We start from the raw sequence: 15,867 nt of genomic DNA, 5'->3' as shown, positions 1-15,867 counted from the left end.
CCCCCAAAGGTTACATACTATATGATTTCATTTACAGAACATTCTTTAAATGATAAAATTATAGAAATAGAGAACAGATTAGTGGTTGCCTAGGGTCAGAGGTGGCGGCAGGAGTGAGAGAAAGATGAGGGTCGATACACAAAACCTACACATGTGATAAAACTGTATAGAGACAGATCCATAAAATACATACATATTCTGTGCCATTTACCTGTAAAGAACAGAAATACAGGTAAATTTCTAAAAATTGTCAGTGAAGCTCCTTGCAATTAGAAGGTGCCTTCGGAACATTGAGGAGGAGGAAAGAGAAGAGAGGGAGAAGGGGGAGAGGAGAGTAGGAGCCGGATGAGAATGGGACTGTTCCCGTGTGACCAGAAGACCCCCTAGACACTGCAACAAAAACAGCACGGCAGTGTGGGGAGGACTCTACCATTTGGGTAAAGCGACATTAATTGCTTAGCCACAGGATTTTTCTGAAAGGACACAAAAGAAAATCAACATTGGTTGTCCCTGTAGACAGGAGATTGGGAGGCTGAGGACGGGGATGGAAAGAAGATGTTACTATACATACTCTCAAACCTTCCGAATTTTATAACATATGACTGTATTACTTACTCATAAGAAACCACTATTTTCTTTTTGAATATGTGACAAGGCAAATCACAGTGCCTTCACCTTTGTTCACATGTGTGGTCTGGCAACAGCTTTCCATTAGTACTCATCCCTTCCTGGGTTGGAAAGATCCCCTGGAGAAGGGAAAGGCTACCCACTCCAGGATTCTGGCCTGGAGAACTCCATGGACTGTATAGTCCATGGGGTCACAGAAAGTCGGACATGACTGAGAGACTTTCACTTTCACTTTCCTCCTGGGTACTTACTATTTATTAGCCTTTGCACCTTAGTGATTCCTTTAAACAAATCTCCATACTGGTTCTAAAGATTAGTTTCAGTGGTTACCTGAAAATGCTTCTAAATTATTACTCTTCCAACCCTCACTCACTGCACTATTTCATATGGCCTAGCTCAGTTATGGTAGCTAACTATAAAAGGTGACAATTATCTTCAAGCCAAGTGAAAAATTTTAATTTTAAAAGCACATATGAAAGAACAAGTCAAAAAATAATGATGATGGCCAGTTACCAATTATTGAGCTTGGTGCTGTGCCAAGCAGTTTTACAAGCGTTATCTAGTTTGCTCCTCACAGAAACCTTTGATAAGTGAGTTTCATTTATTTTTACTTTCTAACTTGATTAAGTAAATAACTTAAGATTACACAGCTTTCAAGAAAGGAACCTGAATGTGTATTAGGACCAGTCAAGGCTAGAAATGAGAAATCATTTTTCTCTAGCCTAGTAAAATTCATCTCAGTTTTGGTAACTTTGAACTCTAAAATCCAGTCTGAAACATCTGAATGGCCTCTTTATAGCTGACAACCTGCTGTTTTTACAGTCCTAGTAGTAAGCTGACTCCAGATGTCTATTATAACCAAAATATCTGCACCTTGCATAGCTAGAAGATAAAATACTTTACAAAAGAAGCAGAGGTGCCTTCAAAGAAATAAATTTTTAGTCACTCCAATTCAGAATGTAATACTTGGTCTCCAAATGAAACGGAGCTTACTTTGATCTGGCCAATCAACAATCAGGATCTTCACGAGGAACATGAACACAGTCAGTAAATTTAAGATCCAGCCAGTAAATTTTAAGATTTTATCTTTATCTAAAAGAAAAAAACCTTCTGAATTAACCACTGATATCTTAACCAAATAAAAAACTTCTAGAAAACTATGTGAATCAAATAAGTGTCAACAAGCAGACTACCCAACAGCTTTCAGTTTCTGTAATCAGTTTGAACATGCCAGCTTAACCCTAAATAAATGATTCCCAAATAGAAAGATTTCTGCATCTCATCCACGTTCCTTACCCAAGGAGTTTACAGGTAGAATTCAACTGCTGAAGAGAGAGGTTTTGCATTTAGTTTAAAAGATCTGAAGTATTAAAAGATAACCGGAACTTTTCCAACATCGGACTATTTTGTATTAAGGCAAGTACCAATTTTAAATAAACTTAATATGCTTAAAATAAAAAATAAAAAACATACCAAGCAGCTTTCTGAGCTAAGGAAAACAATGTTTGTAAAATGCTAGCAAATAAATGCAACCAAAGTTCAGTCCTTTTTATTCCAAGGGCATCTCTTAATAAACTTAAAATATTTGTGTTCTAAGGTAACTTGTGCTGACACCAATTTCTCTAATATAGTCTTGATCTTTCTCTTCTATTCTGCTTCAAGTGATACAGTAAATTTAAGAATTTCTTACCAGTTCCGTATCAGACTAGTAAACTCAAATGTCAACAGACTAATACTTGCTTTTTGGTGCCTGATCTTTCTCTTATTAATCCTGTTCACTGGGTTATATTATATCAATTTCCTAAAGCAGGAAACAGTCTATGCTCAACACCTAATGGTAATATTAGTCAGTACCTCCTGAAAACCAGCAGAGGTTATTTCTGACCCTGTTCACTTTTCCCTACCACCTGTTGGCACAAGATCACAGACACAAAGCCATGGCTGCAAGGCAAGAACATGACGGATTTAAAGTGGTTCGTGAGTGAGTACCAATTCTCATTTCACTGGCATTCTGAATGCTGTCAGAACATTAAAAAGGTTAAGAAACTGAAGAAAAGCATCTTCTATAAGAACATATATATACCTACCTCCTGAACTAAAGAACACATTCTAGAAATTTTGTTTTTGTTGAAAACAGACATTTGGCAGATTCAGTAATTAGTAAGTTGGTCTCTGTATAAACAATAGTTCTGCTGACCATCTTGTGACATATCTTCACTCAACATAATAAAGGTGGCTGATAAAGATCACTACATAGAAATGTACCATCGGCCAGTAAGCAACCAAAGTAGTTTCTCAAATACTACCAACACCAGAAGTTACTTAATGTAGCAAATTATACATTCAATATTGACTTGTTAATAACATAAAGCCTCTTACGTTAAATATTCAGAATTGTAGGAAAGATTAAAAAGTATAGAATTTCCCACTAGTCAGTGCTATGAAGTTCTTGAACCCAATGAATGGCAATATTATCTCTATTCACACAACATTTAATGTAGGTAATAAAACTAAAAGGTTTTTTGGTTTTTTAGACAAAGGTAAACATTTCAAAACATTCAAGCCTTCTGTAAACAGATGTGCAGCTTGCTGAGTTAGATTACAGAGTGGAAATGACACTTGAGAAAGAAGTCTCTTCTCGATCTTCTCTCATGCTGGAAACAACTTTTTTTTTTTTACATAAAAAGGGAAAGGAGCTCCTTTTCCGATTTTAAACAGGAACGATACTTGGGCTTTAGCTCTATGTAATTTCTAGGCTCCACCTGGTACCATTCACAAAAGATAAAATTTTAAGCAGAAGGCCATGCTTTCCAATAATGAGCAATCTGGCAAGAACCTAAAAACTTGACAGACTTAAAGGCTGCCTGCCAGAGCGCTCTGCATTGCCATATTCCTGCCCTGCAATCCTAACTGAAAAAACCAACAATTCAAGTTCAGTAGTCAGGCAATAAGCTCCAAAGCTTCATAGAGTACATCAGTTTTGTCCACCCAGGAGTCAAAGTCAGATTAGAGAAAAATCGAAACATTAGAGAACATGAAGGGAGAAATTAAAAAGAGGAAGGAAAAGAAAATAGGGAGGAAAAGAGAAAGGATCAAAAAAAAAAATCCAACAACAATAAAACATGATACAGAACAGATGTGCTCCAGGGGAACAGACAAATATTTGAAATTGTCTCTATCAGTCTTCAAGACACAAAGACAGAAAAAGAAATCAGCTATAAAACAAAGATAAGTGTTGTGCACATTGCTGAGCCTTGTGTTTACAACATGCGTTATGGAATCATAGATGCGAACGAGGTTTTTAAGATGTTCAACTAGCATGTAATCAGAATACACCATATTAAAAAAGCAATAAAAATAAAATTAAGAAAACAAGAGAAAAGGGCTCATGCTGTATAGCCCATGAATCTCATGGCTTTATCATGAAAGTTTATTTTTTTTTTAATCCTAGTACAATCAGCTACCAGTTACATACAGTAAAAAACAAAAACAGCCACAAAGCAAGGATGATAGAGATAGTCTGTGACAACTGTACAGTGGAGGAAACACTGTCTGTTGGAGTCCTCCAGCAGATCTCCACCTGGCTTCAGCAGTTACGCTATCACTCCCTCCCTCCCCAAAGTAGTTAAAAAGAAAAATTAATGTCTTGCTCAAGTAGAGCAAGACTCTAATACCTCTTGGGGACACTGGAGAACCTTAAAAAACTAAAGCAGTAGAAACAAAACAAAAACTGAAACGTGGAAGCAAGGGGACACACAACGAAGCTCCATGAGGTCGTGGCTTCAGATCACCTCAACACGAACCACCTGCAAAGAAAAGAAAAGGCTGTCACGGCAGGAAGGAACAGACAGAAAATTCAGCAGACCTCAGTCTCTCATCATGCCACTCCTTCCCAAATCTACAGAATTCAAGTTTATCTTAAGTCTTGTATTTTTATAAGTAAGCCAGGTTGCAGAAAATTGCTTCCTTTTCTAATACCCTGTACTGTAAATGCTGGCAACTGGCACATACTTACTCTTGGAACCAGAAAATAATGTAAGAGAAGCATTTTTAGCAAAGCATGCTGTCTTCTTTATCTCAAACTCTTCAAAACAACACACAGTAGGCTATTTATATGACCGTGTACCCTTACCTTAGAGGAGTAATGACTCCATTCAAAAACTAAGTTTCATATATATTTGGTTCGATTGAGGGCTTTTTCAGCCAGGTGACCACTTTCATCTGTGATCTTCTCCCAGTCAGTCTGTCCGACCACAAAACCTATGGCCCTTTTCCTATCTGCATCCTTCTTTTCTTCCAGGTCTGCCCATCTCACCTAAAAAGAAAACAGTGTTAGGCTGGGCTTTAGGAAAAAATAAATATGCAAAGAGTCTCTTAGCTTTCTGAATAGTTTAATGGGTAGGATAACTAATTTGAGGCCAGGGGTTTAAAAAATTAGAAGTTAACTGGAGAACTGAAGACAGTCATACATCCTAAATTACAGAAAGAAAACTTCAGTCAATCACAGTCCTAACCACACCAGCTCCTGAACAGTTCAGCCCTGTCCCCTCCACCTCCTACCACCCTTTTTCCGTTCACCAGCCTCATTTTTTACCTGAAGTAAAATATAAAGCACTAATTTCTGCCTAGTCTCCCTGCCTTCATTCTCACTTCCTCTGGTCCACTCTGCCACAATTTTAAATCCTTGCCCAACCTAGAGAATAAAATCCAAGTGCACAGGCCCCTCTGGATCTGGCCCTGTCCTCCTGCAGCATCTCTGGGCAGTACCCATGACACTTTACAGATGTGTGCTCAGTCGCTAGCTGTGTCTGACTCTTTGCAAACCCCAAAACTGTAGCTCACCAGTTACAAAAGTACTTTCAGCTCTCAGAGCACACTGGGCCATTCCCATCTCTGTAAACCTACATATACTAGACTCTCTTCCTGAAATGCCTTTGCTCTAACCTGATCCACCTAGCATGAATCTAGTCATCAAACCCTGCTTTATCCCTCTTGTCCTTTGCCAATCAAACAGTCATTGCTTTCCTGGAGTTACTTCCAGATTTGACATGTCTAGTTTTGAACTTTCACATTACATTGCAATTATCCACTGACAGATCTCCCTTCCCTAACAGACCATAAGCATCCTAGATCAAAGACTGAGTCTCATCTCCACATAATAAAAGTTTTTGAAATTTACTCTTAGAAAACAGGGAGCTGGTATCATTACTTTTACTGATGAGATAAAGAGACCAAGAGATAGACTCAGTTGATATCATTTATGGCAAGATTATCCCTACAAATATATGAATCAGGGATATTTTCTATTGGTATTCTGATATTTTTAAAATATGGATTTGTATGTATTATAGTAATAATTTAAAAAATATAAGCAGATTTAACCTGTAAAAGATAAAATACTTATAACTGTGCTTTGCAGTTGCTTAGTACCAAAGTCTGCAGAGACGGTATTTTAAATATGGCTTGTGGTTTGTTGTGGTTGTGATCTATAACAAGGAGAGGGAACCAGAGCACGTTCATCCACGCTGTACCTGGAAATGTGCAACTGCTGAGAGGTAAAATGACCCTCCTATTACTGCCTATAGGAATGGTAATCAAAGGCCTGGCTTCTTTTTTATTTCTTCCCCTGATAATTGCTCTTATCAACCACTGGTAAAGACAATACACACAGTTAACAGCTGTGGGGGAAAATTGATAATACTGGACTCTTTTTAGGGTAGATTTATATGTGGGCAGAAAACCTATGGCTCAATTTCCTTCATGGGGCTTAATAAAAAGCCTAATAAATAATGTGGGTTTCTGAATACCAAGATCTCTGGGCTTTCTGCTCATTAATGCTGATGTATTTATTCTAACAAATTTATGTACTCTCTCTTCAGTTATCCTTGGGATCAAGAGTACACATTTTAGCAAAAGATGACTATGGTTAAGGGGGATGAAGAATGTATTGATGGATAGACAGATGAATTGTGGCCATTGAACAAAGAAACAGATTGAAAACAGTCCACAGGACATCCTTAGCACAGAATTTAAATACACTAATCAATCTTGCCCTGTGTAAACTAAGTTGTTTTTAATATGAAGTTTAAATTCTAAGTCCTTAAAACTCAGATAAAATAAAGAATATGGAATTAGAAAGAAAAGTAGTTATATTTTAAAAAAGCAATATGTTTCAGCACAAATGCCCAAAACTTTAAAGCTGAAAGGAAAATATTATGAGGCCGCAGTTGCACAGACCTGACACACAGACATACAATTCTGTAAAAGGAATGAATGATTACAAAAAAAAGTAAGCAGCAGAATAATGACTTGCAACTAAGAATGGCTTGGTAAATGTCAAGTGTCCCTCCTAACCTTCCTAGACAGGTACTTTTATTGAGATTTACAATCTCAATTTTTTGCCATTTACCTTAGCTGTTAAGGGGGAAAAAAAAAAAGAAGGTATAATAAAGAACACTCTTGACCAATACTCAGAAGTTTACATGTGTACATTTTATCCACTGTCACCAAAAATATCTCTAAAACATTTCAGTTCTCAAACAAAACTCAGGAAATGTTCCCTTTTCTACACTTATCAAAGAAACACAAATTAAAGTCATTTTATACAAAACTAAGCAAGTGGAAAAAAATTTTTTAATTATATTTTAAATCCTAGCCATTTTGATAAAACTCTAGTATGATCAATTCTACAGAACTACCTTTGTGTTTCAGTGTAAATCCCAGGAATCTACCCAGTATTTATAAAAAGCTGTATTACAGAAATCAAGCGACTCCAGGAAAGGAATGAGTAGCATTCCATGCTACCTGCAGGATTTCCTTGTGCTCAGAAGTTGATTTTGGAAAATGGTTTGAATGTTAAAAACAATTTGAAATGAGGAAGAAAGGCAGGGAGGGGAGTGAAAAGGGGAGCCACTTAATGAACTAGGACGTGTACAGCTCATGCTTTTGTCCACTCAGCTTACAGAGTAAATTATATGGAATTACACACTCCCTATTGAAGAGAGTAATAGTTACCTAACTAAAAATGAACTAGAGAAAAATATTTCTCACTTGAGATTATTCACTGTTACACCATATTATTATTTCCAAGAAAGAGCTATATCTGCTTCTGTTGCCCCAATCTTAAAACTGGGATAAGGGGTAGTCCCTGGGTGGAGCTGGGCCACCCAGATACAGAACGCCACTAATCAGGCCTCAAGAGACACAAACAAGGGCAGGCCCAGGGACTGTCTGCACTGTTTGAAACCTGGAGTCCCCTGTAATGGTTTCCACTGCAGTGAAGTGGCATTTTTCATTCTCTTACAATAAACATCCTTTTACTGTTAAAGTACTGAGGGGATTCATAGAAAAAGAAATGATGTGTAAAGATAAAGAAATGATAAACAACTTCATTCTTACTTAGCGAAATGCAAAATGAGATACAATTTTTCACCTATCAGATTGTCAAAACTTAAAAAGTTCAGTAACAGCACTGCTGGTGCAAGTGTGGAAACCACAGGCATTTACTTACATGTGGGTGTATAAATAGGTGCAACCTTTTTGGGACACAATCTCATAATAGCTGTCAGAATGATACATCATATTCTATGAGTTTGCAGCTTTAAGGCTAAAAATACACCCTAGAGATACACTGTCAAAAGGTTGCCAAGACAAACGCATGCAACTTACACTACAGTATTACATTAGCAATAAAACGAAAACAGCATAAGCATCCACTGATAAGGAAATGGATAAATAACTGATTATTCAACCAATGATGGTACACTAGGCAGCCATTTAAAAAGAAGGGTAGGGAATTCCCTGGTGGTGCAGCAGTTAGGACTCAGCACTTTCACTGCCAAGGGCCCAGGTTTCAATCCCTGGTCAGGAAACTGCTGTGCGGTGCAGCCAAAAATAAAATAAAAAGAATGGTAGGTCTGTATATACTTAAAAGAAAGATCAAGACAAACTGGCTGGAAAAGCTTTATGTGGATCATGTACAATATTATAACTCTTACTTTATTGTGTTTTAAAGGATGCATACAAATACACATTTATTGAATTTGCCATCTGTGTGGAAGACCTATTCAACATCTTGGCTTCATCATTTTGCTCCCTATCATAGCTAAGCTTCTTCAGAAACTTATCTACATTTGCTGTTCTGCACTGCCTCATTTCCTATTCTTCAAATCTGCTCGATATTGGCTTCTCTCCTCAACTCTCTTAAGAAAGCTTGACTTTTTTTTTGATCACACATCAACAATCACCACGTTGCCAAATTCAATGGTGAGTTCACTCTTCTCAGTTTACTTGTCTTCTCTGTATCATTTAACAATGGACTATTCTTTCCTTCTTAAAAGAGTTACCTCTATCTGTACTTCTAAATTTTGCAGTCCTGAGTCCTATTACCACTTCTAACTTCACTGGTACCTCACTGAACTCCTGAGTTTTCACTCTCAAACTTAAGTCTCCCCTACTTTACGCTAACTCAGTAAATGGCACCACATGCCTGGAATACTTCTGGCCAGAATCCTGAAAAGTCACCTTTGATCCCATCCATCCTGGACCCTCTACATCTGATCCATTAAGAAGTCCCACAGGTTCTCTTCAATACTCTACTTCACACCTGACTCTCTTGCTCCATGACAAAATGGCACAAGCAGCCATTCCAAACTCCTTTAAGGCTGATAATGTGCTAACCATGTGAGGCTCTGTCCTCCATTATTTAAATTATTTGTACATTTTGATCGGATAATTTGTAAGGTCTCTTTTATAAATATGTAATACGGTGCAGTATAATAAACCAAACTACTCTAAAAAATAGCATCCGTTATTTATCTGACTTTAACTTTCTAAAACCAGATGTCTAAACGGGCCTTTAACTGTTGGGGATCACTCATGGTCTCTCACCCTCTTCTTCCCAGGCTCAGAAGCACGAGTGTCATAATCATCAGGGAGCTGAAGATAGTCCTCCATTCTGCTGGCAATAGCCTCCCAGTCACGCTTCCTTTTTGTGCCGGTTCTCAAGCCATCCAGCTTGTCTGAGGGACAAACACAGAGCCGCAGCATTAAGAAGAGTGTGATTTTGCACACGACACACACACAAGGGAGAGAAGGCTGGAGCACCGTCGCAGGCACGTCCGCATTCCTGAGAGCAGCACCGCTTGCAGATCCAAGCTCTCCTCTTGGCTGAGATACTATCAAGTTCTGTGCAATTTCCACTCTGTATCTGGTGTTCATAGCGGCAGTCTTTACATTACTATGCTGGTTTAAGTAACAAATACGGGCAGAGCAAGAGAAGACATTTGTTTCCTGGCCCCCTTATCCTCCCCACCCACCTAAAATCACACTTCAGCTCTCGTGTTCTGGCAAAAAGAAATGTTGACTTTTTCCAAAAGCAATTTCTTCCATTCTTTTTTGTTCTTGTTTCTTTAACACAACATTAACACCACCCATTCGATCTGCAATCGCGTGTGTTATCGTGTTGTATGAAAAACAGGTAGTACAAGAACTTAATGAGCCAAGCTAAGGTTTGGGAAAGTTTTAGATGAACAGTTTCTTGGGATTTTGACCACTGTGACAGGGTTTGCCGTAAGTCAATGTTTACGGGTAAGTCAATCATACAAATCACCACTTTCTGTGGTTACACTTTAAAGTGCTGCTGACTATTCTGAGGTTGAGGGCTAGTCAGCCAAAGTGGCTGGATCTGAATTTTCTTTCTGAATTCTCAATCTGAGAGGTTTTCCAAAGGTCCCAAACTTAAATCAATTAAACTAACAGGGATTGCTGATTCAGAAATTATGAGATATGAGTTTAGGTGTCTTCAAGAACACATGATGGAAATGTGTATGGTCTTTTTTATTGGTTGTTAGTTGTGATCTTGAATTCTACATGTGAAATATTATGTTTTATATATATATATATATATACGCACACACATATATATGTACATATATATATATAAAAACTACACTGAAGCACTAAACTTTTGGATCATCTACAGTTATAAAAATACACTATTATTAAGTAGGTCAATAAAGGAAAAGCTACACACTTCAGAAACATACAATAACCACACTCCATTTAACTCCATAATGGTGAAGAGTGTATATAATAGAAACCTTTTAGGCATCAAGGCAGACAGAACCTTAAATAAAAGCACAATGGAAGCAGAAGGCAAGGTGAGTTTATGCTTCAAATGTAAAAGTTACACACACAACTAATTGTGCATACCATACAGATCTCAAAAACCAGTAAGATTTTGTATACTTGTCAAAGCTTTTATTTCCTATGCCCCACCCCCATAGAAGCAATATTATTGAAAAATCAGCAAGGCAAACTACAACACTTTACAAAACTCAAGAAATTTTTATCATATCACTTTGGCAAATTTTTAACATGGATGAGTGCAACAGAAACAGTCTTCTAACCTCCTCTGTAAATCACATGCTGTACCAAGGGGCTCTAACCTACATGTATAGGACAAGCCATATTACACAAGATCTTACAGGTGACACCTTGATTGCACAGGGACATAGAATATGATATTAGAAAAACCAACGAAGCCCCACAAACAGTAAAACTGTTCTCAGTTGGATAGTGTAAAGTATCAGCCGCTCCAACACTTATTGAACAAACATCAAAGGATTTCCAAACTTAATAAGAGCAACTTCGACATTAACATACTTCAAAGGAAATTTCATATTTCAATTTCAAGAACAGAACACAGTCAGGCAGCATTACAGAAGGACAATGTGGAAACTACAAGAACTCTTCCGCATACACTGGGTGTATGGCAGGAGTTAACACCCCAGGAGTTCCCCACTTGCAACATGGAAGTTCAGAAGAGTATGTATTTCTAGTCTGAACACCCTTGTTTGTAGTGTTTAATTTGAGATTTTATTGTGCACAACAAGTTTAAAGTTTCCTTCTTGGAGCTGAAGAAAGGTTCATACCTCCTCCACATGGCATCCTGGAAACTCAAACACACAGATGTATGGCATAAGGTGAAGGAAGAGGAACCTGGGGCATTTGTTAGTTACAGAAGACGACTGGTATCCAATACACTCATACTAATGATTTTCAGAGGTTTGAATTTCAAAAGATGAAGTTTTAAGATGAAGATGAAAGTTTAAATATCCAACTCGGCAGGTCACAGAATTTTACCATATCTTCAAAACACTATATTATATATAGCACAACGGAAAAAGAATTTGAGATACGTCTACATGTTTTCTAAACATAAATGATATTTCTGAAAATTTGCTCATGGTGAACACACAAGGGTTACATGCCTATACAAAATAATAATTACATTCCAACTGGGAAGAGATGAAACTGCCTGACATGTAGAAGGCCAGTCCACAGTAACTCAGTAACAGAGACAAATGACAGTGAGATGAGGAAAGCAAAAGTAAGCTACATGAAGAAACCCAAATTAGGATGACAACAGTCTCAAGTATGCTTTTGGTTTTTCACTGTTTTGAGAAACCAAAATCATGTCAGTGGAATTTAAGCAGCTTGAAAGCTGAATCCTAGCATTTGATGTGGCATATAACACCCACCCTTGCCTTAGGGTGTGTGTCCCAGCTAGAAAAGAAAGTGCTACTGAGAGTGGGTCACAGTCAGTCTTCAACAACTCCATGACAGCCAAGCCAGATGCAACTCAGGCTAGTTCTGATTTTTCCTAAAATCACACTGCTTCTGCTTTAACACACACACACACACACACACACACAGGCCGAACTGAATACTATACTTAATGAACACAGATCAAGACTCAACAATAAGATTTAACAGCTGCTTGAAAGATTACAAGTAAATGAATATTTTCTCATTGGCCAATTCATTTCTTCTTGTTTTTTTTGACCAATTCATTTCTCCATTATAGATTCAGCTTGTCTAGCTCAATACATGACACTACGAAAGCTCAACATGTGTCCACCCAGCATAATCATCTTACCAAGAGATATTTAAGAAATGTTGGTAAAGTACTCAGAAAAATAAAGTTGTACCTGGTAGTCAAATCTATTGAATTTGTTACGGTAAGGAAGGTGACATAAAAGAACAGAGCCTTGTGCTTTAGGCTCTTCTTCTCAATTGGCTCCATGGACCAATATCAAAGAAGTACTTTCAGGAAGGCTCACACTCCTTCCTCGACAGATGATTTAGCTCTCAAGATAACAAAGTGGTGCAAGAGGCGAGTCATTATATGGAATATCACTGTCACAAACAAAAACCCAGCTGCAAACATTTAAGAACTTATTTCCTAGATTCATTACTAGATCTTCAGTGCCTTTAACTGAAATGGTTTATTTAACAACTCTATTTCTGGAATTGTCTTTAAAATGGTCTGTATCTGTGGGACTTCTCTGGCAGTCCAATGATTGAGACTTGGCCTCCCAATACAGGCAGTGCAGATCTGATCCCTGGTCAGGGTGCTAAGATCCCACACACCTCACAGCCAAAAAAAAAAACCTAAAATGGAGTAATTTGTATTAAATGTATTTTCTGAGAAGCAAATAGCAGACAGGCCAGAATTTTTTCTAGAAAGTGATATCAAGATTAATGTCATATTATCTGGGATAATCATCATAACTAAATTACATTTTCCTTTCTCTTTAGATATTAGAAAGGAAAATAAGAGTGTGGACCAGTTCAAGTTAAAAAAAGCATTATCCTAGATAATATATTACAAAGGCCTCTTAAAGATTATATGCTTAGCTAAAACATTGTATAATTCCCGTATCTCTTTAATTACCATTTCTCTTTGCCCCAAAAGATAATCACTACTTAGAGAAGCAGGAAGAGGAAAATGACCTTATAGTCTTATAGGTTATTCTATAAGTACAGAACTTCAGATTTAAACTAATGTTAAACATATCTAAAGCATTATTATTTAAAACTAATTTGTGATTATTATTTTCCTACATATTTAATTGCATTTAAGTACTTTCGAGCGCTTTAAAAGTTCAAGGAAGGAGATAGTTGGTTATTATTAAAATGGATTTCCCACAGAGGAAGGATGAATGGAAGAATATGTCAATAACCACATACAATTTTCACATGCCGTACACTAGAAAAAATTCTAGACTTTGCAACAAAGCATCTATCCCAACAATATGGTAATACTACTGTTTACAGAATTATCTTTTAACATTAGATCTGGTCAACATCAATGGCTCACATGATCAACTGGGCAAAATAAAAGGCACAGTCTATGCAACTGTGTATAAAATGCATCCCTCTGAAGTCAGAAACACAGACAGTATATCCCAAACAGTGAAGCAGCTAAATTATTCAAATTGTTCTATAAATTTAAGGTATGTTTCTATGGTTACTTCAGCTCTGGGGTTACAGCATAATTACAGAAGAAAAATGCAGAGACCAACAGTCATACTTCATACAGTAGCATGGTCCATCTTTTAAAAAAATCTTATATCACCAGCTTAAATTATTTACTAATACATCTTAATCAACATATTAAATGGTTCTCTTTAGGTGAGATTAAAAAAAAAGTTCTGTAATATTACCATGAAATACTGGTGGAAAATCCACAGGATATATGTGATTTTCTACTTGACAAAGAACCCCACGTTAAGCAACTCCAATTTTTTATTTAAACAAAAATTTTCACCAGTTTACCTTGCAACCTTCACTAAAGACCAGCTGGAGGAAAATTTAAATGGAATCTTACAAACCAGGCTCCTCAAAAACCTAAATTATATATCTACCACCCCCACTTATAAACTTTCATTGTACAAAGAAAATAACTGCTTTTAATTTTTAAACTTCAATTATTTATTATTTTTACTACCACTATTACTCAAAATATTCATAATCAAGTTCAATTTTGAACTTCAGTTAAATATTCTTTTATAAATGTAGAAATCTCATCTACACCAACATTTCTGATTAATATAAATGAATGGATTTTAGAAGTGACAATATTTTATTACTAAATTTATCACATATTTGCATTTACTCTGTCACAAGATAAAAATGAAAGTCAGCAAAACAGACTGAGGATGTAGTAAGGTAGGCCTATAATCTTTGTTTAAGCAGATATTTGGGGGAATTTGTTCTTCTTACAGCAGAAAGATCTATGACCATTACCATCAGGTATCACATATAAAAACAGGAAAAAGGAAATACCCACCTAGCTTTGCCTCAGATGTGTCCATCTCCCATTTGCTTTTCGGAATGTAACCCTAAATCGTACACAGAGAGAAGCTCGAAGGGTTAGAAAGAGACACATACATGCATATCACTTTTGAATTGGAAAAGCATTACAACTGGGAATGGATTCAGTTTCCACTCACTATTCATAAATATATCCTTAGGGAAAACAGTCTCATTATCTCTGAAGAAACTGAATTACCAAATTCACGAACTTCACTACCCAGATTTTAGGACAGGCACTTTAGAATAGTATCATGAAGGCGCTTTGAGGCAACTACAGTTCAGGACACACCACTGTAGTCTGAAAAACAGCTGTGTAGCAAATACAGTAAGAATGCATGGTGGTTACTGTGCTAAATAACATCGTTCAGAGCAGCAGAAAGCTTATAATACTAGCCAGATACTTCTAAATACAACTGCTATTATCAAGTGATAGTAGCCATGAGGTCCAAGGAGTATTCTTCAAGACAGTTACTTTGTATTCCAGTGTAATTTTAGAGACTCAGAAGAAAGGAGGAAACTGGGTATCACTGAACACAATTATTAAGTTCAACCTCATGTTAAAATGATTCAATCCATTTACCAGTTAGATCTTAAAAAGACTAATTTTACTGAATCTATTTCAGAGTATTACTTTTTCATCAACTGGAAGCTAGATTATTATTTCTGATGTTTTTTTAAAAATTACATGTTTTCTATTATATGAAAAACCAGAAATCTCCACAAGCAATTTATGTCTTATTTACTAAAATAACTGAGTGGTTTATTTCAAAGTCCTACAAAGATTTGCAAATTTCCCAATGTACCTATTTAACTCTGCAGTAACGCCTTTCAGTTTATTCACCTAGCAAATGTATGCCTTTTCCATATAATTCACTGATTTATAATTAATTTCCATAAAATTCACTGAAGTAAAACAGGTTTCACTTCATTTGGACTCTGTTCTTCTCTATTAAATCTTTACATACAGAACTTTAATATTAGGACTCACTATTTAGGACAGATTCATCAAAGGTGTCAGCATCTTCTTTTAAGATTTAATGTACCTTTCTACTACTGGGAATGCTGAGGTTCATAGAA

The 15,867-nt window shown here is 36.6% G+C and overlaps 1 protein-coding gene across 2 annotated transcripts in view; it reads right to left on the bottom strand.

Moving 5' to 3' along the window:
- Positions 1-4,016: 4,016 nt before the first annotated feature.
- YLPM1 (YLP motif containing 1) overlaps positions 4,017-15,867 on the bottom strand; it is a 63,754-nt gene continuing 51,903 nt past the window's right edge. Inside the window, exons 18-21 of one of the 2 annotated variants that reach the window (XM_065940074.1) lie at positions 14,765-14,816; positions 9,517-9,647; positions 4,760-4,942; positions 4,017-4,433 (exon numbers count right to left, since the gene is read on the bottom strand). In XM_065940074.1, the coding sequence (XP_065796146.1) occupies positions 4,796-4,942; positions 9,517-9,647; positions 14,765-14,816 (330 nt within the window). In that variant the 3' untranslated portion in view covers positions 4,017-4,433; positions 4,760-4,795. Of the gene's footprint in view, positions 4,434-4,759; positions 4,943-9,516; positions 9,648-14,764; positions 14,817-15,867 lie in introns of those variants that run through there. The other variant, XR_010663871.1, reaches the window with a different exon arrangement.

Source organism: Muntiacus reevesi, chromosome 7 (genome assembly GCF_963930625.1).
Source record: "Muntiacus reevesi chromosome 7, mMunRee1.1, whole genome shotgun sequence".
NCBI lineage: Eukaryota > Metazoa > Chordata > Mammalia > Artiodactyla > Cervidae > Muntiacus > Muntiacus reevesi.
Note: the sequence above shows the minus strand (reverse complement) of the source record. Positions and strands in the feature narration are given on the sequence as shown.